The sequence below is a fragment of the Crotalus tigris genome, unplaced genomic scaffold (genome assembly GCF_016545835.1).
Source record: "Crotalus tigris isolate CLP2741 ecotype Arizona unplaced genomic scaffold, ASM1654583v1 scf7180000019504.1669754, whole genome shotgun sequence".
Classification (NCBI taxonomy): Eukaryota; Metazoa; Chordata; class Lepidosauria; order Squamata; family Viperidae; genus Crotalus; species Crotalus tigris.
This window is the reverse complement of record NW_024097569.1, coordinates 1,500,418-1,525,853: the sequence shown is the minus strand read 5'-3', so window position 1 is coordinate 1,525,853 and position 25,436 is coordinate 1,500,418. Positions and strand designations below refer to the sequence as shown.

The following is a 25,436-nucleotide window of genomic DNA, read 5'->3' as shown; positions in this document are numbered from 1 at the left end:
CAAACTGAAGGCCCATTTAGTCCAGTAATCTGGATTATGGCCCGGAGGTCAACTAGCAAGCTGACAAGCAAGGGTAGAAGGCAACTTCTTCCATTCTTGTTCTTCAAGGTGTGTTATAAAGAATTCCAAAGGTAGCTGACATCTATCAAAGATTCCCAGAATCCTAGAACCACAGAATTAGAAACAAACCCAGAGACTGTCCACTTTAGTCCTGCAACAAACCATTTCAACATTCCTAAGAGTCACTCTTCTCAAAAACCTCCAGAGGTGGAGAATTCACTAAAAGCCCATCTCTGTTGATGACTGTCACTTATGTATTGATTTGATCTCTATTCAGAAGCAGAAGGTAGTACAAGAGCCGTGGTGGCACAGTGGTTAGAATGCAGTATTGCAGGCAAACTCTGCCCACACCCAGGAGTTTGATCCTGACCAGCTCAAGGTTGACTCAGCCTTCCATCCTTCCAAGGTTGGTAAAATGAGGATCCAGATTGTTGGGGGCAATAGGCTGATTCTGTAAATCACTTAAGAGAGGGCTGTAAAGCACTATGAAGCGTTATATAAACCTAAGTGCTGTGGCTATTGCTATTACTTAACTTTGATTTAAGTCAGCCTGAATGAGTGCTAAAGATTGGTGTGTAATGTACAAAGAAATAGAAAAACAAATCTACAGCTCTCACATTTTCAAAACACGTCTGATGGAGGCATTCATGATAGGCTAATCAGAATAGCCTCTTGACCAACTTCTTCATCCAGATATTCATTGCTTCAGCTTCTGAAACACATTTTTTTTTCCTTTAATAAAATATAAAACCAGGCAGTTTTCTTGCTGGCTTGGGAAATTTCTTCCTGCCTCCAGAAACAATAATTATCAAGTCTGGGCAATTTTCTGACTCCTTGGTAATTGCTAGGAACAAACAGCAGCTCTTTAGGGGTTTCTTAATATTCTGTTATTTAAAAAGAAAGTTGGGGGGAATAACATGTTTCAATTAGCTTGAAGAAATATTATTATATCAGGGTCAAACAATTAAGTTAAATGATCCACGCATTCATTCATTCTTTTCCCCAATCCGTGAAGCAAATTGCCAAGCGTCTCAAGGTAAACTGAAGAAAGGTGGAAGAAAGAAAAGTATTTTTTTTTTAAGGATTATTATTCCAAACACCATACTCCTGTTTGCAGCCTCTGGTGCTTTAACTCAATTATGGCATGCCCAGGCTAAGAAAACAGACTCTTAGTTTTAAAACTATATTCACAGACTGAATGTGAAGACAGTAGACATTAGCAAACACAGATTACAAGTAGCCCTTGATTTACGACTGCAATTGGGATCGGAAGTTCCATTACTAAGCAAGGGGGTTGTTAAGTGAATCCCGACAATTTTATGACCTTTTTTTGCCACAGTTGTTAAGTGCGTCACGATGGTTGTGAAGTGAATTATGCGGTCATTAAGTGAGTCCAGCCTTCCCCACTGACTTTGCTTCTCAGCTCTTACAGCTTGAAATCAGAAATGCCCTAGTTCCATTCTCTCCTACCCAGACTGTAGGCAAAGGCCTAACCACCATGCCCCATTTTATCCACTTTCACCATATCCTTCCTACCACAGTCATTTCTCCTTCTCTGTGTGCAGAAAGGACCACAAAGTTTCACAGTTCCTCACAAGAAAACAGAACATGCATTGGATAAGCACAAAGGCCCTTTCTGTGTTTTACGGCTGTCATCTGCTGTCTAAAATATGACAGCAAAAACAGTATAAATGGGATCTGCCATTAAATATTGCATTGTATTCAGGATTAAAGCCTACCGTATCTTCTTCCAAAATGAGTGACATTTCACCACCCCAATTTCCTGCTTGCTATTTCATGCCCACTGAATATGCATATTCTTTGTTGGCAGGGGTGTCTTGGCATGGGGATGTTGTAAAAAAAATCAAGATGGTGGCCATCCTTTATTATTATTATTATTTTTAAAAAAACTATCTTTCAAATATGGATTTTTTCCACGTCTACTGATATTCTCTCCCTTCATTCCTCGAGATATAGCCCTCATATTCTCCTTCATGATCCTCAAAAATCTGCTAGCTGTAGTTGGTAGATAACAGAAGTTGACACTTGTGATTTTGTCCTGATTTCCAAAAGTCACAAGCCATCCACCTGGCCACTATAGCCAGGCACAAGATCCTACTGGTGTTCTTTGTTCTGAAGTGGACTGAGGAACCCAGGGGCAGTTGAACCCTCTTTCCATACTGATGCCAGCCTGCTTCCTTCAGATGGCACCAACCCACAGTTCTGCCCTCAAACACCTTGTCCCATCTTCTGCTTCTCCCCTCTCTTGTGGCCTGAGATAGCCCACTTCACTCTGCCTTGTGATGACATCTGCCTTTCCCAACTGGACTTGTCCGTTTCAACAGCAGGCTGAGGGATCCTTCTGCTCCTTCTCCCTGATCCTCGAAGGACAAATTGTCTTCTCTGTCCTAACTGAAAGTAGATGATTGATCTTTCCGTACACGTCAGACCTTGTTCCCTTTTCAGGGCGTTGTTAAGAGTATCATCCTCTTTCATAACCAGGAATGTTTGAGGCCCCCATCAGTGCCCTCAAGGTGTTATTGTACATCTAGCATCGCTCCAAGCCATTGCTAAGCTCTTGCTTCCAGCTTGCTGCGTGTTGTGATGAAGGTGTGGTAGATGGATTAATGCACAGAGGAGAGTGGCGTCATGCTTGGAGGATGTGTGAATGCGAGAAGAAGAGAAAGCAAACCAAGTGGCACGTGGATGCTTGCGTGCCCCCATTTACCCAGATCGATTTTATTTTGATCATTGACCAATAAAATCCATTTTTCCATGTTTCTCAAACTTCTGGAAATCTGAAATGTGCTCTTCTTTGGTAAGAGGTGGCGCAGCAGTTAGAGTGCAGTACTGCAGGCCACTTTAGCTGACTGTGTTCAGCAGTTCAAATCTCACCGGCTCAAGGTTGACTCAGCCTTCCATCCTTCCGGGGCAGGTAAAATGAGGACCCAGATTGTTGGGGGCAATGTAAATATATATATATATACATTGCTTACTGGTGTACACTGCTTAGAGAGTGCTTGCACTTAAAGCGGTATATAAGTCTCATAAATAAATAAATAAAAGCGAATTTGAACCAAGCGCTTGTTTTGTTGACTGCTTATGCAACAGCAAAAGAAAAAAATGAACGGGAATTACCAAAAAAGATAACTATGCTATCGTACTTTAGCACAGATGAGTCTAGTTTCATTTAAGACCGTCATACAGAGATCAGCCTTGATGCTTATAGCCTTTTGGGAGGCCCTTTGCAATATATCTGCAATGGGCTGTGAGAATGGCCTTGGGAGACAGGAGGGAGACCACAACTGGCATGTAAAAGACCTCTCAGCCCACAAAAGGAAGGAGGATGTGGGAAGCATCTCAGAAGGACCCTCTCTATCTGGAGAAGAAAATACCAATAGCACTTAGACTTATATATCACTTCACATTGCTCCCAACAAGTCAGCATATTGCCTCCAACAATCTGGTTCTTCATTTTACTGACCCCGGAAGGATGGAAGGCTGAGTCAACCTTGAGCCGGTGAGGATCAAACTGCAGGCTGTGGGCAGAGTTTGCCTGCAACACTGCATTCTAACCACCGCACCACCAGGACTAAGGAAAGGAGGGGAGAAATAGCAATACCAATACCAAGAGCACTTAGACTTATTGTATATACCACTTCACGGTGCTTTACAGCCCTCTCTAAGTGGTTTACAGAGAGTCAGCATATTTGCCCCCCAACAATCTGGGTCCTCGGAAGGATGGAAGGCTGAGTCAACCTTGAGCCAGTGAGAATTGAACTGCTGGCAGTTGGCAGAATGAGCATGCAATATTGCATTCAAACCACTGTGCCACCACGGCTTTTAATACTTTCAGTCTTGCAAGATTCTATTAATGTAACCTTACTATAAAAATAGATCTTAGTCTTCCTGGTTGTGCCTCTTGTCTAGACTACCTCACAGGACTAACAGTATCTTTGATATGACCTCTTCCTAGGTCGAAGCACATGTTTCAGAGAGCATAGAGCAGTGATGGCAAAACTTTTAGAGACAGAGTGCCCAAACTGCAACCCCAAACCCACTTATTTATTGCCGGGTGCCAGGTGGGTGTAGCCCTCTGGGTGGGCATGGCTGTGGTGGTTGTGGCAGATTGGGTGGGTGAGACCAAGGTGGGCATGAACACCTCGATGGTGCTTGTGGGGAAGGAAGCCTGTGAGGGCCGGGCAGGGTTGGAGGACATCCAGGGGGTCTCTGGCAGGTGGGGCGGTGGGCAGGAAGCTCGTCCTGTGGGGTGAGGTGAGGCAAGACGAGACAGGGCGGGGTGCCATTGTCACAGGGCAAGGTGAGGCAGGAGCCGGGGGCAGCTGCTGCCTGACACCATCAGCCCCTGCCCACAGAGGCCAGCGAGCGCATGGGTGCTGGGATGCATTTGGCCATGTGGGACCTCGGTGAGTTAGTAGGCAGCTGGTTGAAGAGGGACGGTTGCCATCTCTGGGGCATGGTACGCATGCCCACAGAGAGAGCTCTGAGTGCCACCTCTGGCACGCGTGCCATAGGTTCACCACCACTGGCATAGAGCATGGGGGAGGGGTGTGTATGAAAAAGAAGAAGGAACCAGCCCCAGGGATTTGCTAGTTGATTTTCAGCAGGAGTGTGTGTCTATGAACAGGTCGAGCCTTCATGGGTTCTTTTGGCAATCCCCCACTCCCAGTTCTGGAATTCCCACTTCAGGGATACCATCTAAATCTGAGCAAGATTCAGGCATCTGGTTTAATCCTCCTAAACCCTCAGTCAAAGGTTATAAACTTCAAGTGACAGCTTTCATTGCTATTTTGCCCTCTTTTTTTCTCTTTCTCTTTCCACAGCTGCTGCTTTATGGATTTTTTTAATATATAAATTGCTTGGATCATCTGGTTTTATTATTTTAATTGCCTTTTAGTCATGGCAATTAGCTGTCAAATATATTATGCCGAGCAGGGGATATATATGAATAAATTGGTCATACTTCTTGAATGGAAGTCTAAAATGATTGCTCATCTGTGTACATAGGAAGACGCCTTTTCTTCTCGAGAACTTTTTTTTGCTGTCCTTCATCCCAACATAATTGGGATGTCCCAGTTATGCAGAACTATGTGTGTCAGTATAGAAAGCCATACCAAAAGGGGGTATGGCTAGGATCGTTCAAAGAGATAACAGGCAACCTCTGTAGCCAATTGAACGCAGAGTTTATTTATAAGTCTTATGTGCCGTAGAATCCACTTTGGGAAAAGAAGCAAAGGGTTCTGAACTTGTACCAACGCAGACATCTTGTCCAGTTATTGTCAATATCTCTTCCCAGTCTTGCCAGGAATCCACTCTATCCTATGTCCTCCAGATCTTCTAAAATGAAAACTTGGGAAATTGAAATAGGAACTTTTCTACACAATGAAGAAGAGCCACAAAGATGATTAGGGGACTGGAGGCTAAAACATATAAGGAATGGTTGCTAGAATTGGTATGTCTAGTTTAACGAAGAGAAGGACAAGGGGGGATATGATAGCAGTGTTCCAATATCTCAGGGGCTGCCATAAAGAAGAGGGAATCAAGCTATTCTCCAAAGCGCCTGAAGGCAGGACAAGAAGCAACGGGTGGAAACGAATCAAGGAGAGAAGCAACCTAGAACTAAGGAGAAACTTCCTGACAGTGAGAACAATTAATCAGTGGAACAGCTTGCCTCCAGAAGCAGTAAATGCTCCAACACTGGAAGTTTTTAAGAAGAGACTGGACAGCCATTTGTCCGAAATGGTGTAGGGTTTCCTGCCTGAGCAGGGGGTTGGACTAGATGACCTCCAAGGTCCCTTCCAACTTTACTACTATTACTATTACTAATGCACTTACAGTCCTACCTGTATTAGTTGATTGATTAGATGTCATCAAGATATTGTTGACTCTCAGTGACAACATAAATAGATTTTTTTCATGACAGTCTGTTCTAACCTGGTCCCTCAGGTTCAAAGGGAACACTATGACCACTGAAACTGGGTCCATCCACCTTGCTTGCTGGTTGTCCTCTTCTTCTTTTCTTCCAACACTGGAGAGCTCGGTCTTCATGTAATGTATTCAAAGGAGGATAATTTGAGCCTGCTCATTTGGGCTTTGAGTAAGAACTCTGGCTGGCTGGCTTGATGATCCATTTGTTTGTTTTCTTGACAGTCCATGTTATCCTCGGGAGTTTTCTCCAACACCCGTGGTGGCGAACCTATGGCACGTGTGCCATAGGTAGCACACAGAGCCCCCTCTGTAGGCACGCGTGCCGTTGCCCCAGTCTTAGGCCTTCAGCTGGGTTTTATAAAACCTTTTCGCTTTAGGCCTTCGCCGTGTGCAAAAAAAAAAGTTAAATCAATCAAATCAATTTCAACTTCTCACGGGGAAAAAAATCTTGCAAAGTTGGAATTGATTGATTGAACTTTTTAGTCCCACCCAGTCTGCCGTTACCACCGCAGCCACGCCCATCCAATGGGCCACGCCCACCCAATGGGCCATGCCCACCCCATGGGCCACACCTACCCAATGAGCCATGCCCATCCGGCACCCAACAATATATAAGTGGGTTTGGGGTTGCAGTTTGGGTACTCGGTTTCTAAAAGGTTCGCCATCACTGTCCAATACCATTCTCTAACCCAGTTGTTGTGCTTATGGTCATTTTGGTGTATTGATTACGACCTTGAGACCATGAGTTCTAGTCCTGTTTTAAGCACAGCATCTACTTGGGTAACTTTGGACCAATCACTCATTCTCAGCCCAACCCACCTCCAGCAATTCTTGTAAGAATACACATTGCTTTATATAAAATAAAGGTGGAATATAAAGGTAACAAACAGATAAATAAACAAATAGAACCAACCAGAATTGCCAGTCAGCTTGATCATTGGCTGGTTGGAAATGCTGCAGGTATCTCAGTACTTGCACCAGATGCCCAACTGGAGAAGGCTGTTCTTTCTTTGAAACTTGAGTTTCGAAACAATTGTCCAACTCCCAAAAAGGACAAAACTGACTTAAGATCAGGCCTTTTTTTTTTTCTGGCCGAGGCTCACGTTTAATCTGAGTGTTACACCAGCGTTTGGAGGCCAAAAACAAAATGCGGTTTGATTTCCCTTTAAAATATATGTTAAAAATTAAATAGTTTTAATATGAACACACTCACGCATGGAGTATGTTCTCCTTCTGTTTCCCATTAGAATTTATAATTTAACAGAATATTTGTAGTTCAAGGTTGAACTGTGGGGTCCTTGGTGCTCTCTGGTTGTTTTCTTGCAGATGCTTTGCTTCCTAGACTAGGTAACAGCCCAGAGTTGCTTGACAATGAGATGGGCAGCATATAAATTCACCAAATAAATAATTAAACAGGTAGGAGGAAGGGGAGTGGCATACAGGTAGATGAGCAATTTCCCAAAAAAGAAGAGAAAGAGGAGGAGAAGCAAAAACAGCAGATCATAGCTAGGCAACTAGATTCTATTTAAAGTAGGGAAGGGAACGTGAATTGCAATAAATGCTTAACAATAAATGTTTAAAATCCACATTGGTTCCCCTTCATGGATTACCCCTTTCTCATTGCCTTAGCCAGAGCCCTTTGAAGCATTTTAATTAATTAATCCATCATTAGGGAATGATTCCATGGAATAGATTGCACATTATTAATTTAATGCCCTGAAGACATAGGTGTCAATAATTCCCAGAATCCCCCAACTGGGCTGGCTAGAGAAATCTGGGAGCTGAATCCCAACATCAGGTTGGCGAAGCTAATTCAAAAATTCTTTGCGCTTTTTTTTGTTGTTGTTTTTGTTTAAGGGAGTGATGTCATTTACAGCTTAATGAACAAATGTAATCATGAGTACTTAGGCCTCTTTAATGCTTTTTTGTTTCAAAGGAAGTAGCTGTGTTAATTTGTTATTGCAAAAACAACAAAGAACCCCTGGAATAGCTTAAATTATAGTGATCTTGTGACACTGTCAACCAACTCCTCTTCAGTCCTCCAGATCCTCAGCTCCCAGAATCCTACAACCAGGATGGCCTTTGCTAAAAAAAAATCTGGAAAAGGAATGGCAGCATCTCTAAGGCACCCAGACCTAGGAAAGCTGTTTTAATATTTATGCAATATTTATTATTGCGTAAGGTCTCAGACTGTAGACTGTTTCATGAGATGCATGGTGTTAGCTGGAAACCATTATCACTGCCTGACCCTGCTGAAATTTCATTTTCTTCTGTCTTCTTTTATTATTCCACTCCATCCATGGAGGTGCAGATAATACTTTTTTCCCAGAAGGGTACTAGGGGAAAAATTAAGCTCCTGACTGATTTATAAATTTACTTTCTGTTTTTATATACATGCATGCATGCATGCATGCATGCATGCATGCATACACACACACACACACACACACACACACACACACACACACACACACACACACACACATATTGCTCCTAGAAGCACGAAGCCGAAAACACCAGCCTAAAGATGATGAATGGGACTTCGTCGAAACATCGCCAAGACAATTCCAATTTGACACGGGAGAAAACCCAAATAACCAAAGACCTACAAACACACACACACACACACACACACACACACACACACACATATACACATACACACATATACATACACACATACACACACACACACACACACACTTACTCCTTAATTTCAGGCTAGTTTAGAATAAACTTAAAATGATGCAGCATAATCAGAACATGGTGTGAAATGACAGCAAAGCATCAGCAGTGCTCGTGGCATTTAAAATATCAAAGGAAATTCTAAAATCTCATATAATTGATGGGAACCAGCTCTGGCCCCGAAGCAAAGCCTTGTTGTCTCTATGAATAGCTTGACTTGCAAGGCTAGCCCCTGGAGGTTTTTTGACAAGGAGCTGAACCCCAGCGGTTTTGACAGATTTGCATATGGAGCTGCTACTCCAAGCAACCCTCTGGGATCTTGACTGGAGAAATCTAGAAGACCTATAGATGGCAACAGAAAGATATAGGTAACTGTTGGCTGTCATCCAGCGGTCATTCAGACTTTTGCAGCCCAGATCATGTAGCCCCACTTAAAAGCTAGTTACAATCAGCAGATGAAAAATTGGCAGACCCACAAATGAATCTTTCTTTCTTTCTTTCTTTCTTTCTTTCTTTCTTTCTTTCTTTCTTTCTTTCTTTCTTTCTTTCTTTCTTTCTTTCTTTCTTTCTTTCTTTCTTTCTTTCTTTCTTTCTTTCTTCCTTCCTCCCTCCCTCCCTCCCTCCCTCCCTCCCTCCCCCCTCTCTCTCCCTATCTCTCTCTCTCTCTCTCTCTCTCTCTCTCTCCCCCTCCCTCTCTCTGCCCCACCCACCCATTCATCCATCCTAGGGAGCAGGCCTCGATCAAATATGATTTCAGAATAGATATGTAATACCACTCTGGGATTGGCCTAATCCAGGGGTCTATTTGGAAAAACGGCAGAAACATTGTCCTACTTCAAGAGTGATTGTCCTATGGATATCTGTATGCTGGTTTACTGAACAGCCTTCACAATTAACCACGATGGCTGGGGTATTAGAATATTGGGAGCCCAGTCACATCTGGATGGCTCTTAGTGTCTCACAACTGTTTTACATGCACCACTCATCGTCACCCTCAAGAGCCTACCATGCAAGAAAAAAAAGAAACACATAACATAGAAGAAGCTCTTAGTGGGTCAGCTGCTCCAGTGAGTAGCTTCTCTCTCCCTGTGGGAAATTATCCCTGGATCAAAACTTATCTTTGTCTATCACATCTTCCATAGATTGTAGCCGTTATAATTAGTCTTACAGTGCCATCTGCAGGCTTCCTCCCACTCTGTTTCTCCGCTTCAGTGCTGCAGGGATTTCTCAGCCCCAAGCAACTGTCATGGCTCCATCCCTGTTACTTTCCCAGCCTTTAAACACACAGAGATCTATTTGTGTTGTTCCAAATTCATGCCCCACAATGGAACCGACATCAACAGACTTCCAATTAAGACTTCCATGCAACCTCTGTAGAACGCCTTGCTGAAGACCACTCTTTTTTTTTAGCTTGGAACTCTCTAGATGTGATGTGATTATATATTCCAGAATGCCCAGCCAGTGTTCTTGGACCTGTCATCCCAGCACACGTGGAAAGAAAACCTCGAGCTATAATGTTCAGAACATAATTTGAGTTCTGCTGGAGGGAAGGTGTGATCATCAACTGTGGAAGAATCTCAATATGGCGTAATGGCACGTGGGAACAACCTTGGGAGAAAGAGCCACAGACTAACCAAGAGTTAGATAAGGGACAACTGAAGAAGTGGGATCATGGCAAACATCTCAGACGGGACCCTCCCTAGTTTCTTAGACTGTAAAGGTGAAGGGGGGGCAGGGATACTTGCAAGATTCTGTTAATGCAAACTTAGATAGATCTAGAACTCCTGGGTGTGTTCTTGTCTGGATTACCTCAAAGAGCTAGCAATGGCTAAAGAGCACCAGATTGAGAAAGGGTTCAAACATGGCAATTTAAAGATGTGTGGACTTCAACCCCCAGAAATCCCCAACCAGCATGTTTGAAAAACACTGCTCTGAAATGAAGGCTTGTCCTCTTTTGGAGGTGAAGAAATTAGCTGAAGTGTTCTCACTGTTCCCTTTGATCCAAATTGTGTTTCCAAAGAGGTGGCTGGAGCAGAATGGCTGGTGTTAGGCTTGATGCAAATTCTATTTTTCCTTAGCCCTCTGAAAAGGGAGTAAAAACGGCTGAAAAATCCAGAGCTAGAAGATTAACCCGTAGTAAACAAATGCAGATTTGTGCCCTAAAAGCGTTTGCTAAACCTAAATTGCTTTGCTTCTCCCCACTCATCTATCAAAGTCTAGCTTGATGTTTTTATCTAATCTGGCCCTCTTCCATGATTGCACCTGAGTAGTTCCTTCAAGATGTTCCATCTTTCTTTCTGGGAAAGCTCTTCCACCTTCCCTAGTAATATTTCCCAGAAATGAACACAGAACAGAGATTTTATGATAACCAAGAGAAGTTCTCATCTCACCAAAATATTTAGTATATATATCAGCGGTCCCAACCTTTTGGGTGCCCAGGGCAGTTTTTCCGTGGACCAGATTTCACATGCGGCCTGGCTCTTGTGCGTGCTCAGATGGGGCTTCACTTGCAGCCTGCTTCCTGGAACTGTGCCAGTCTGTGGCCTGGGTGTTGGAGATCCTTGTTCTAAATGGCCAGTTAACCAAATATTTTCTAAGTGTTTTTCAAACTTGACAACTTTAAGTTGTGTGGACTTCCAACTCTTAGAAATCTCCAGCCAGCGTGTTTGTTTGTTTGGCTTGGACAACAGTTTTCACTGCCTTTTGAAATACTTTGTCCTCTTTACATTATTTTCTGTTTCCATCCCCCCCCTTCCCCCCACCCGCTCCTAAATAGGGAATTACACGTCTTCAAACCTCAGGTTTTTCTGTAATTTATTTATACTTAACTCTAATATATTCATGTTTGCGCATTCTTTCCTCTGTCCGTCTGTCTGCTTGCTTAATACATGCATATTTTCTGCATGGCAAAACTCTACTGCAAAATTTAAAAAAGTGCAGAATTCTGTGCACAGATGCATTCCAGTTTGCTTATTGATTTGCAAGATGTAAACCTGGGTACATCTGTGTAAAATTTAGATAGCTCCCTCACAGCTGAGAGAATCCAGTTTCTTTAAGCTGTAGCTGGTACCAAGCTGAGATGCCAAGTGATTATGACTGGGCCTGCACTTATAGTTTCAGCCACTGTGCTCAATGTGCAAAAGATTACAACTGTAGGCTGTCACGGTGTACAGTTCCACATGAAAGCCTGATCATATCCACAGGTCCAGCCACTGTTCAAGACATAAATATAAGCTGGTTGAACATCTGGTTGTTTCCAGCAAGTAGACACTTCTTCCTTTTACTGCAGATCAGGAGTGACTAACAAGACCAATACAACCCATTCCAAACCACTTCAGGCCTCAGCATGTAGCACTCAGAAGTTTGCATTATCCCTGTGTAAAATCAGGAATAATCTGCAGAAAGCAACTGAAGTGAAACAAGAAGCTAACCAGTATTCCAAGAACTATTGGCCATATCTGTTAAATCCACATACCTGCCACAGTGCTTCATTTTGATAGTATCTTTTCTCATTGCATACTTATCTGTGATCCTCCCAGTAAGATGAGGCATGATGCTATATCTCCCATTTGCATTGTATGATCACAACCGCACCAAGGCAGTGGAAGATGGTGGTTGATACATGCATTTCAGGTAATTAAGTCAACCCAACTCTTTTAAGCTTATTCTTACAGTGCACTTGCACCATGTAATCTGCATTCAAATAGCAATCGAGACAATTTGCTCCAGGGAGTCACAAATCTCAGATTCCAAAAGCACTAGGATTATTTTTCTTTTCCTTGGAACAGAAAGAACCGATTGTCAGCTTCCGTCTGCATTTTGCTATGCTATTTATTTCCTGCTAAGATACAACTGTTCAGCAACCCCTAATGAAAAACTATGACAGAAAAGGAAAGAAATGGATTAAAACAGACTTGATTTTTTCCCTGGACAGTGAAGATGGCATAATGGCATACATCCATGTATCTATAAGGGGGAATAAATTAGTTTATTACTCAATTAAAGGCTTAATAATAATAGTAGTAGTAGTAAAGTTGGAAGGGACCTTGGAGGTCATCTAATCCAACCCCCTGCTCAGGCAGGAAACCCTACACCATTTCGGACAAATGGCTGTCCAGTCTCTTCTTAAAAACTTCCAGTGTTGGAGCATTTACTGCTTCTGGAGGCAGGCTGTTCCACTGATTAATTGTTCTCACTGTCAGGAAGTTTCTCCTTAGTTCTAGGTTGCTTCTCTCCTTGATTAGTTTACACCCGTTGCTTCTTGTCCTGCCTTCAGGTGCTTTGGAAAATAGCTTAATTCCCTCTTCTTTATGGCAGCCCCTGAGATATTGGAATACTGCTATCATATCCCCCCTTGTCCTTCTCTTCGTTAAACTAGACATACCCAATTCTAGCAACCGTTCCTTGTTGTAAATATGACGCACTGATGATGTTACCTAGTTGGGTAATAAAACGTCTGCAAGAAAACAACCAGTCTCGGAGAGGACCAGGGACCCCACAATTCAGTTCTGAGCTAGAAATGTTCTATTGGAGAAGAAATTATCACACACTTGGACAGCCACGGGATTGTTTATGGACGACATATTACCGTGTGAGACAGTTGGGGGAGAACTTTGTTCACTTACATTTGCTTGCAAACTTACACTATATCTTTTAAGCAACCTATGTAAATACCTCAATATTCAAATGGATGTGGGTAGGAGGCCAAATCAGACCTTGAGATTTGCAAAAAAAAAAAAAAAAATGAAGAATCCCCCCCTCCTCCCAAAAAAAGAGGTATTGAAGACCTGGCTTTTTAGAAACTTGCCCCTCAGGCGTTTTCGGATGAGATTGAGGAAGATCCCGCCTCATCCTGACAGGTTCCTGCCGAAGGAGAGGGGAGACGCTCTCTGGCGCAAGAGAAGAGAGCTCTCTGCCTTCCAGCCACCAAAGAGTCATTGTGCTGGGCCCTTGGGTATCCGATCTCACTGGGGCAGCTGTCCCATGACTGGGGAAAAAAGAGAGCCAGCATCGTGGGAACTTCCCTCCATAAAAGGCTTGTTGCAAATATGACGCATCTCGTTTCTTGAACTGCAGCCAATCCATTACAAAACACGAACAGAGGATAACGATGTTAATTTTTTAAGCTTGTCCCAATCATCACATGAGAAAAACCATTTTTTTCCTCTCCCACCCCCTCATTAGTTAAATATTATTGCTTCCTTTTTCTCTGAAGAGTAAATATGAACCTCTGAGCAATATTTGCAAGCCTTGAGAAGTTGTAACTTCCTCCCTTCCTTCCATCCATCCATCCTTCCATCCATCCATCCATCTATCTATGCATCCATCTCCGAAAGCAGAAAGATCTTACAGAAACCAATTTCCATTTTCAAATGGTATGAGTAGGCCCACATCCAACATGTGGATAATGAGATCTCTGTGGTGGACATGTTCCATGTAAGGAGACAGTGTGTCTTCTGCATTTTACATTCCTTTGGAACCACACACAAATGCCCTCGCGAAAGAGCCATCTCTTTCCAGCAGCTATCAGCCAAATGCTGCAGAGTGGATCAGCTGCTCAATTTACAATTGCAATAAAGTTCTCCTTTCTCTCAATCCTTCCCAAGCCAAACAAATTATGCATCCCACATGATTTGGGTGAACAAGAAAGTCTAGGGGGAGGGTTTATTTGGGGGGGGGGTGGGTTGTTCAGGACCTCCAAACACTGTGTGTGTGCTACAACCAGGTTTTAAATAGAGGCAGGCATGGAGTATTTAAAGGCACAAGTATAGCCAAGGAAATCAGACCTCTTGGGAAACAGGACAAAAATAATAATAAAAGAATACCCTGTTATTGATGGGGTGGACAATTCTTTCTGATGGAGCTGCACTTTTTCTAAAAGCAGCTAAAAATTGTAGGGAAGAGATAAATTGATGAAGTTCTCAGCCATCACACTGTATTTCTTCCTTGCTTTAACTAGAAGGAGAGGAAAGAAAAGAAGGAAGGAAGGAAGGAAGGAAGGAAGGAAGGAAGGAAGGAAGGAAGGAAGGAAGGAAAAGAAAGGGAAGGGAAGGGAGGGGAGGGGAGGGGAGAGGAGGGGAGGGGAGAGGAGGGGAGGGGAGTGGAGGGGAGGGGGAAGGAAGGGGGAAGGAAGGAAGGAAAAGAAAGGGAGGAGAGGAGAAGGAAGGAAGGAGAGGAGAAGAAAGGGGAGGGGAAGGAAAGGAAAAGGAGGGGAAGGAAGGAAGGAAGGAAGGAAGGAAGGAAGGAAGGAAGGAAGGAAGGAAGGAAGGAAGGAAGGAAGGAAGGATCCTTCAGCCAGTCCTAAAACAACCACCGGAGAAGCAAATAATATATTAGAGGGACAAGATGTTTGCTATAGATTAAATACAGATGCAGCTACAGAAATTAATTTCCTCCATTCATTTGGCATATTAATGAATCTGGATAAGTTGATTGTGGTAACAAGAAGCAGATTCCCCTTGCTTACAGCCTCTTTCTTCTGAAGAAACTTTACAGTATTTACTCCTCTCCCTCCCCCACCCCGCAGTATCTATGATGTTGATAGCTAAGTCTTTTGATCAGTTTGTCATTATGAAATTCCTTAGGCCCTTTTCTTCCACCTCCCCCTCCCCCTCCTCCCCCCCCTTCCCTTCCCCGTCTCACCACAGACTATTTATCTGGAGGAGGCAGACCTTCCTGAATGCTGGAGAAGCGGCTTCTTCTTGAATTATTTTGATGGATAAAAAGCTCTTGTCAGATCTCAATATCACAGGCCAGATATATCATGGGAAATTGTGTGTGTGTGTGTGTGTGTGTGTGTGTAGGTCTTTGGTTATTCGGGTTTTCCCACGCGTAAAATTGGAAGTGTCTTGGCGACGTTTCGACGAAGTCCCATTTGTCATCTTCAGGCTGGTGTTTTCAGCTTTGTGCTTCATGCTTCGTGCTGCTAGAAGCACGAAGCCGAAAACACCAGCCTGAAGATGACGAATGAGACTTCATCGAAACATTGCCAAGACACTTCCAATTTTACGCGAGAGAAAACCCAAATAACCAAAGACCTACATACAAGCACCCGCGAAAACCTCAGAAAACACACACACACACACACACACACACACACACACACATATATACCGTATATTCTGGCGTATAAGACGACCCCTATCTTCAGCGCTGAGTCGCATGCCTAGAAAGTCATCTTATACGCCGGAAACTACCATTATTTCTGGCATATAAGACGACTCGGCATATAAGACGACTCCCAACTTCGGCGCCGATTTTAACGCTTGCGAAAGTCGTCTTATACGCCGGAAAGTATGGTATATGTAGGTCTTTGGTTATTCGGGTTTTCTCCCGCGTAAAATTGGAAGTGTCTTGGCGACGTTTCGACAAAGTCCCATTCGTCATCTTCAGGCAGGTGTTTTTGGCTTCGTGCTTCTAGCAGCACCTCAGAAAACATATATATCTATATAGCTATAGTCCTTGACTTATTACTGCAATTGGGACAATGGAAGGTTGTTAAGTGAGTCACACCCAATTTGATGACCTTTTTCCACCAGGGTTGTTGAGCAATTTGCTGCAGTTGTTAATTAAACCATGAAGTTGTTAAGGAAATCCAGCTCTCCGCACCCCTTGGTTTGGCTTGTCGGAAGCCAGTTGGGAAGATTGCAAATGGTGATCACATGACCCTGGAACGCTGCAACCCTCGTGAATACATGCCGGTTTTCAAGTGCCCGAATTCTGACCACGTGACTGTGAGGATGCTGCGAAGGTCATAAGTGTGAGGATCGGTTATGAGACACTTTTTCAGTTCTGTTGTGACTTTGAATGGTCACTAAATGAGTGATTGTCAGTCAAGGACTGTGACGGTTCGAAGTTACAATGCCACTGAGAAAAGTGACTTAGGACCATTTTTCAGACTGAAGACTGTTGCAGCATCCCCACATTCACGTGATCAAAATTCGGACGCTGGGCCACTGGCGTGTATTTATGACGGTTGCAATATCTTGGGGTCACGTGTTCACCTTTTGCAGCCTTCTAATAAGCAAAGTCAATGGTGGTAAGTCGAGGACCACTTTTCTAGTAGGTTAAACTATTCAGCCTGATTTAAAGGCTAGCTGAAACTGTGCAGGCAGTAATACTACTACAAAGTCTTCCATATATTATCCAGCCCAGGGTCAGAGAGAAAAACTAAGAGAAGAGAAACGAAATGAAAATGAAGAAATGATGCAGCCCTTCAGAGCACAAACACACCTTCCAGCCTGCAGCCAAGATGCAGACCAGTGCGATTTTCACACACTCCATTGTGCTTCAGATATCTTTGGGGCATCTGATCCAAAGCTTTGCACAATCCTATAAGAAAATTGTGTTCTGCTCGGCTGCAGTGGGTTGACAACTCATTCTGAGGTTTCTTTAAAAACAGAGCAGGAGGCTCAGGGCACACCACAATACACCATAATTATATTACCTGGTATTTTGTTTTATGGTTCCACTCAGGTGGAAAAGAGAGGAAAAGAGAGGAGTTTTTGGAAAGAAATTATCTTGCTGGGTTCTGGAGAGGGGGGGGTGTCCCCTTAATCCTTTCCCGCCTTATGGAGCAAGGATGTGGGGAAAATAGAATCGGCGGTCGATTCGTCATTGCTCTCGTTAGCTCCTGGACACCAGGCAACCTTTGTAATCTAAGATGGATCTCCAGGAGATTGAACAATGAACGGTAGATCAAGATCTGCCCCCCCCTCCTCTGGTTGAAAGGTATCTTTCCAGCATCGGAGGTTGCATTCTCCGTGTCTCCACATTGCCCCAAAGGACCAGCATGTTTTTTATTATGGCTTGCCGTATCAGATTCACATCCATCCTTCCAGATGGAAAACATTTCAGCCATTTGATGTCGTAGCGATACAGATCTTCTTAAGGGGACGTTGGGGCAAGGGGAGCCAACATGCTTGCCTTGTGTTGTTGGAGGGGGGAAGACTCTGAAAATACTGGCTGCCTTCCTTTGGAATTCCACTGGTGGCTGCCAAGAGAAGAAATTCAGTAGCTTCTTGGCTCTTTTAGCCAGCGGAGTTTCTTTGCTGACTCTTCTGCCTTCTTTGAACAGACCGGAGGTAGAATGGCTTATACAGAATAACAGAGTTGGAGGGTCTAAGTCAGTGGTGGCGAATCTATGGCACGGGTGCCAGAGGCGGCACTCAGAGCCCTCTCTGTGGGCACGCGTGCCGTCGCCCCAGTCCTAGGCCTTCAGCTGGGTTTTATAAAACCTTTTCACTTTAGGCCTCTGCCGCCATGTGCAAAAAAACAAAGGTTCAATCAATCAGTCAATTTCAACTTCTCGCGGGAAAAAAAGATTTTGCAAAGTTGGAATTGATTGATTGAACTTTTTAGTCCCACCCAATCTGCCGTTTCCACTGCAGCCACGCCCACCCAATGGGCCACACCCACCCAATGGGCCACACACCCCTGGCACCCGACGATGCATAAGTGGGTTTTGGGTTGCAGTTTGGGCACTCGGTCTCTAAAAGGTTCGCCATCACTGGTCTAAATCATCCAGTCATGGTTGTCCCAAAGGTGCTTTCCCAAGAAGCTTCTTGGTTGAGCAGTGAAACGTCTTCAAGGAGAAACAAAGAAAGTCCAGTTGGCTTTTGAAAAGGAAATTTCTCCTTAGTTCTAGGTTGGTTCTCTCCTTCACTGGTTTTCATCCATATACGTACAATGGTGCCCGTAACTTGGAGCTTAAAGACCAAAAGGAAGTTTTTGAAGTAAAAACAAAGTCAAAGTCACAGAACGACGGGCAGTTTAAAAGAACTCAGAAGAAGGAACTCGACTTTTTGGAGGGAAACTTAAAAGCCAAACACAAATAACTGCTAGGAAGAGGCTCAGAGCTGGTGCAGTTAGTGCTCAACTTACAATCACAATTACCGTATTTTCCAGCGTATAAGGCGATCTGGCATATAAGACAACCCCCAACTTCGACACCGAGTTGCATGCCTAGAAAGTCATCTCATACGCCGAAACTACCGTAATTTCCGGTGTATAAGACGACTCAACGTATAAAACGACCCCCGACTTCAGCACCGAGTTGCATGCCTAGAAAGTTGTCTCATACACCGAAACTACCGTAATTTCCAGTGTATAAGACGACTCGGCGTATAAAACGACCCCCGACTTCGGCACCGAGTTGCATTCCTAGAAAGTCATCTCATACGCCAAAACTACCGTAATTTCCGGTGTATAAGACGACTCGGCATATAAGATGACTCCCGACTTCGGCACTGAGTTGCATGCCTAGAAAGTCATCTCATACGCCGAAACTACCGTAATTTCTGGTGTATAAGACGACTCAACGTATAAAACGACCCCCGACTTCAGCACTGAGTTGCATGCCTAGAAAGTCGTCTCATACACCGAAACTACCGTAATTTCCAGTGTATAAGACGACTCGGCGTATAAAACGACCCCCGACTTCGGCACCGAGTTGCATTCCTAGAAAGTCATCTCATACGCCAAAACTACCGTAATTTCCGGCGTATAAGATGACTCAGAGTATAAGATGACCCCTGACTTCGGCGCTGATTTCAACCCTTTAGAAAGTCATCTTATACGCCGGAAAGTACAGTAAGCCCAACATTTCAATTGCTAAGCAAGGCAATTTTTAAATGAGTTTTGCCACATTTTCAACCTGTTTTGCCCCAGTTGTTAAGCAAACCACTGCAGTCATTAAGTGAATTATGAGGTCAATAAGCAAGTCTGTCTTACCCCATTGACTTTGCTTGTCAGAAGCCAGCTGGGAAGGTTACAAATGGTGATCAGATGATCCCAGCATAGTTCAGCAATGGTCATAAATACATGCCAGTTGCCAAGGGCCTGAATTTTTTATCACGGGACCATAGGGATGCTGCCATGGTCGTAAGTATGAAAACCAGCCATAAGTCACTTTTCCATTGCTGTTGTAACTTAGAAAGGTCACTAAATGAATATTGTAAGTAAAGGACTAGCTATAAATACTGTACAACAAGAATAAAGACATAAAAAAAAATTAACTGAAGAGAATGCATGCATTTATTTATTCCTTGTGAGCAGGAGCAAAAAGCTGCAAACAGCCTCCTGCAGTTTCTCTCCCAAACAACAACCCTGTGAGTAGGCTGGATTGAGAAAGAATGACTGGTCCAGGGTCTCCCAGTAAACTTCCACAGAGAAGGTGGGCTTTGTCATGGATCTCCCCAGTCTAAAGCCTTAACCGCAATATCAGAAGGGCCCTGGAGATTAATTCTGTTACACAATGTTGATTGGGCTGCCTAGACTGTAGCAGCTGTTTTGCAAGGATTTCTCTCCGAGGGAATTGCCTTCACCACAAATACATGGCCAAGGGCCGAATGGGACTTTTTTTTTGCCACATTTCTTTGGCTTGGGATACTTCCAGGGATAGTTTTCACAAGCTGCATCTTGCAAAGGATGCAAATATTGCGTGCACAAAGGGAAGCAAAAATAGAACCTGGTTGACGTTATGAAAGTCATTCAACAAGAACTCAGCAGTGTTGAACCTCCAGGATGCCTCCAGGAGCCTAGGCCAGTGATGGTGAACCTTTTAGAGACCGAGTCCCCAAATACTGCCCCGCCCCCTCTCTGCCCCTGCCCCATCCCGCCGGGCCACCCGCAGATCACCCAGGTGGCCCAGCAGTGCCATGGCAGCCACGCCCTCTGCCCGCACCCTGCAACAACATCTGCATGTGACGGGGCATGAGGGCGGAGTCTTGTCCCTGCTGCCCGGCTGCCATGTTCTTGGCTGTGCTGTTCCGCGCAGGCCACGCCCAAGGGCAACTCTCCTCAGAGGGGCTGCTGATGAGGGGACACAGGGGGAGGTGGGGCTGGGGTGACGGCGTGCGTGCCCACAGAGAGGGCTCTGAGTGCCGTCTCTGGCACGCGTGCCATAGGTTCGCCACCACTGGCTAGGCCCTCCGTTTCTTGCACCCTATGAAGGGCCATGGTGTGGTATCACGGTTGGAGAGTTGGAAGCAGATTGCAGAGACCTGAGTTCAAATCCACACCCACCTATTAAACTCTCAGTTGGTGATTGTACTAGACTAGATAGTACAGGTAGTCGTTGATTTAAAACCATTTGCTTAGCAGTTTTGGTCACCACATTATTACAAAAAAGATGTTGAGATTTTGGAAAAAGTGCAAAGAAGTGCAACTAAGATGATTAAGGGCCTGGAGACAAAAACATATGAAGAACGGTTGCAGGATTTGGGAATGGCTAGTCTAGAGAAAAGAAGGAGTAGGGGTGACGATAGCAGTATTCCAATATTTGAGGGGCTGCCACAAAGTAGAGGGGGGTAAAATTATTCTCCAAAGCACCACAAGGCAGGACAAGAAGCAATGGATGGAAAGTAATCAAGGAGAGAAACAACCTGGAATTAAGGAGAAACTTCCTAACAGTGAGGACAATTAACCAGTGGAATAGCTTGCCTTCAGAAGTGGTAGGTGCTTCTGTTATGGTTCCGGCTAATGAAACATTTCAAAGAACTTCCAGGCATTTATTTTCCTAAAAGTCTTTTATTGAATCAAAATGTCAGCACAGGCACAACGGAGGGATGCTAGGATCTAAGTTCTCTTCCTCTGAGCAGTTAAATTATCAGCACCTTCCCTCCCTAAATTAGCCATCATATCTCACATTATCCAATTAGTATGAAGGTCAAATGTTTTCTTCCTCTTTCTTTCCAGGGCTTTACCCCCAACCCCCCTTCTGCTCTGTATTAACCCCATAATTACCAGACAATTCTGCATATTGTCAAAAGCAAGAATATACAATATTTGCAGTGTTGACAGCTTCATCACTGGAGATTTTTAAGTAAAAACTGGACAGCCACCTGTCTGGAATGGTCTAAGGCAGGGGTAGACAACCTTGGCTCTTTTATGACTCATGGACTTCAACTCCCAGAATTCCTGAGCCAGCCAAAGTTGCCTACCCCTGGTCTAGGGGGTCTCCTACTTGAGCAAGGGGCTGGACTAGAAGACCTCCAAGATATCTTCCAGGTCTATTCTGATTCATAATTGATAAAAACTGTCGAAAGTTACAACATCATTTGTGGCCAGTCCTTATATTTAACCTTCACAACATCCACACGGTCACCTAATCAGAATGCTGGTGCTTGGCAACTGGGATGTATTTACAAGGGTGGCAGGGCCCATTTGCAGCCTTCCCAGTTGGCTTCCAACAAGCAAGCTCAATGGGGGAAGCCAGATTCGCTTAACAATGACATGATTCACTTAACAACTTCGGTGACTTGTGTTGTGATTCCGTGCCAGCCTGTGGCACGGAATCACAACACATCTGAGGAGGAGGTGGAAGAGGCATTTGAAGGGCCATCAGGGGCAGAGGGAGTCTCTGATGAATTACAGGACTCACGGTTGGATGCAGAGCCTGGGCCCTCCAGTCGTGTTCCTGATGAAGGTCAGCTGTGTGAGGAGAATGAGTCAGACTCGGAGGACTCACACCTGATGGACATGCTAATTGATGCATGCACACGTCGTCAATTAGCGAGAGTAAATCAGCAGCAATCAATATGGCAACTCCAGGGTAAAAGGAGAAGGCACTGAGAGGCAACGCCTTGGGACTGCTGTATAAAAAGAGGAGGTGTGGGCGGTACTGGTTGCTGAAGGCAACCGTTTGCAAAGTACTTCCTTGGATCCTGGTCTGTTCGTCTTGCTTGTGACTACTCTTCTGTTTGCATCGTGTTTCCTGTGGACTATTTCCTTCATTTGGGTTGAGTTTTGCTGTTTGTGTTTTGGACTATTTGACAGGTTTGTCACCCATATTAAAAGGGGTTTGTTTTGTTTTAAAGTCTCCAGACTATTGTATCAACAGGGGTTTGGTCCTTGTGCCTTTAACAAGGATGGCAATAGGCTGGGATAGAACACTTAATTTCAACCCCAAACATCTACTCAGAGTAAGCTGTCTTCCAAACAACTAGGCTGGGATAGAACAACTTGCTTAAAATAGGGCAAAACTCACTTAACAATTGCCTTGCATAGCAGTGGAAATTTTGGGCTCAATTGCAGCCATTAGTTGAGGACTACCTCCATGCACCTTTTCTGGAGTTCTCTGAGCGGACCCTGAATATGTTTTCTGATTTATTCCCTCCTCCCCTGCTTTTTTCAGGGCACAGGCAGAAATTGGAAGAACAAACGAAATTCCAAGATCGTTATGGAGACCTGGAAAGGCTTCGGCACTCTATGAGGGTCACTCCAACGACCGCCAATTCTCGAGGGTCCCTGGGTGCCCCAGGGCACTTTGGTACACAAGCTCAGAGCCAAATTCAAGGTAAGAGCTTTGGTTACTTATGAGGTGTCCACAGAGTATAGTTTAAAAAGTCAAAATGGCTGTGACAGCGTGATCAAAGTTCTGCCTATTTTTCATTTGCATTATGTAAAAAAAATCAGGTTGAGTTTCAATTACATCACTGTGGTCACCATTTTGATTTTTGGGATCTTTGGTGCTCTCTGAACTTGGAAGGTGTTCTTGCAGACATTTTATTACCCAACTAGGTAACATAAATGGTTCATCTGTTGCCTACTTTGATAATGAAACATCGGCAAGAAAAGCTCAGAGAGCAGCAAAAACCCTCACGGTTCAGCCCTGAGCTGCAAATATTCTCCTCTCTCCGTATTTTGATTTTTATTGAATCATAGTTTATGGACTTCCCTACTTCTTTAGTAACCAACAGCAACATTTTTGGCAAACCTTTGGCCGAACAATAGTTTAAACCAGTGGTTCTCAAGTTTTTTAATGCCGTCACCCCCAATCAGTCGTAAGTCGAGGACTACTCAACTGGTGCAGCACCGTTTGCAGAATGGGACTTTTGGCGGGCTCAGCAGGGCAGAGACAGCCTGGACAATTCCTATTGGCTTTTGAAAGCCAATAGAATAAAAGGGAGTAGCACAGCTAAGGAAAAGGGGAAAAAAATGGTGGACTGTGTTGTTTGGTGACCCCTGTGAAATGGTCGTTCGACCCCAAATGGGGTCCCGACCCACAGGTTGAGAACCACTGGTTTAAACTAAACTCTTGTTGAATAGCATCCAAATGCACTTTGGTTAACTGGCTTGAATCAGTTGGAGTTTACTATCTCTATGAGCACTGCTGGGCAGCATTTATTCCCTCTGATGTGGTACAGCATGTGGCTTGATATGAAGGCTGGCGAATTCTGGGAGTTGAAGTCCACAGATTTTGAAAATGCCAAGATTGAGAAACACTGCTTTAAAGTAGGTAGTCTTCATTTAGCTACCAGAATTGGGACTGGCCCTTCGCTCGTTAAGCAAAGCAGTAGCTAAATGAAACCGCCATCTTGCTTCAGCTTTACAGATGTTGAATGGTAGGAAATGAGAAGACTATCAGATGCAAGACATCAGAAGCCAGGATAGAGTTGAAAAGTACTTTAAATTTATTTCATGCTACCTATTCAGAAAAATCTGATCTGCTGATTCTGTACTACACAAATTGGCGACAGATAAGAATCAATGGACTTTGGGGGGAGAGGCTGGACTCATGGCTCTTATAGAGCATCAAGGAGAGATCCAGCGTAGAATGAAGGAGAAATTTCATGACAGTTAGAACAATTAATCAGTGGAATGACTTGCCTCCAGACATTGTAGGTGCACCAACACTAGAGGTTTTGAAGAAAAGATTTGTCTGAATTGGTATAGGACAGTGGTGGCGAACCTATGGCATGCTTGCCAGAGGCGGAACTCAGACCCCTCTCTGTGGGCATGCACGTTGTCACCCCAGCCCTGCCTCCTCCCATGGCCTCCTCCTCACCAGCAGCCCCCCTGGAGGAAAGTCGCCCTGGGCGCAGTCTGTGCAAAGCAACGCAGCCAAGGACATAGCTGGGCAGCAGGGACAAAACTCCGCCCTCACGACCCACATTGTGCAGATGATGCGGGGTGTGGGCAGAGGGCGTGGCTGTCATGGCGCTGCAGGGCTGCCTGGGCAATCTGCGGCGGGCCATGGAGGCAGTGTATGGCCCTGCGGGTGGGCGGGGCGGAGCAGGCATGATGGGAGGCAGAGCGGGGGCAGGGGGCAGTTTTTGGGCACTCAGTCTCTAAAAGGTTCACCATCACTGGTATAGGATCTCCTGCTTGAGCAGGGAGTTTGACTAGAAGGCCTCCACGGTCCCTTCCAACTCTGTTATTCTGAATCAGATTCCAAACTGATAATGTATTTGACCCCACCCTCTAGTTCAGCCTGGTCATCTCTTACAGCAGACATGTCAAACACAAGGCCCGGGGGCCGGATGCGGCCCGTGACATGGTTTCATGTGGCCCGCGAAGCTATCCTGGAAACAGTGAGGGAATGGCCCCCGCTGCCTTGGCCCTGGCCTAGGCCGGCCGGGAGCCAATGTACAATTTTGTGGTGGCCATCTATGCTGAAACGCATTCAGTCTTAGCTCCACAAGGCTGTCTGGAAACAGCGAGGAACCAGCCCATGCCGCATCGGCCCCGTCCCCTGGGTGCATGCTGGGGAGGTGTCACCCTTTCTGAGGAATGAAGAAATGCACCATCGCCTGGAAGTGGCCAGCAAATGGCCCTTGCCTACTTCACATATCCGGCTTGATGGGCTCTGGCGGAGGGGTTTCAGCAGGCAGTGAGGCTCCTCCAGTGGACCATGCCTTGGCACTTGCCCCGGTCCCACCCCCTTCTGCCAGAGACCCTCAGATCTGTCCCACTCCTGCCCAGGCCCCCACAGGCACCCTTGACACAAATGATGTACAGCT

General features: G+C 44.7%; 1 protein-coding gene across 2 annotated transcripts in view; it reads left to right on the top strand.

Annotated features, from left to right (window-relative positions):
• RUNX3 (RUNX family transcription factor 3) overlaps positions 1 to 25,436 on the top strand; it is a 104,188-nt gene that overhangs the window by 51,635 nt on the left and 27,117 nt on the right. For both annotated transcript variants that reach the window (XM_039363046.1, XM_039363045.1), the window contains exon 4: positions 22,829 to 22,990. In XM_039363046.1, the coding sequence (XP_039218980.1) occupies positions 22,829 to 22,990 (162 nt within the window). The remainder of the gene's footprint in view (positions 1 to 22,828; positions 22,991 to 25,436) is intronic.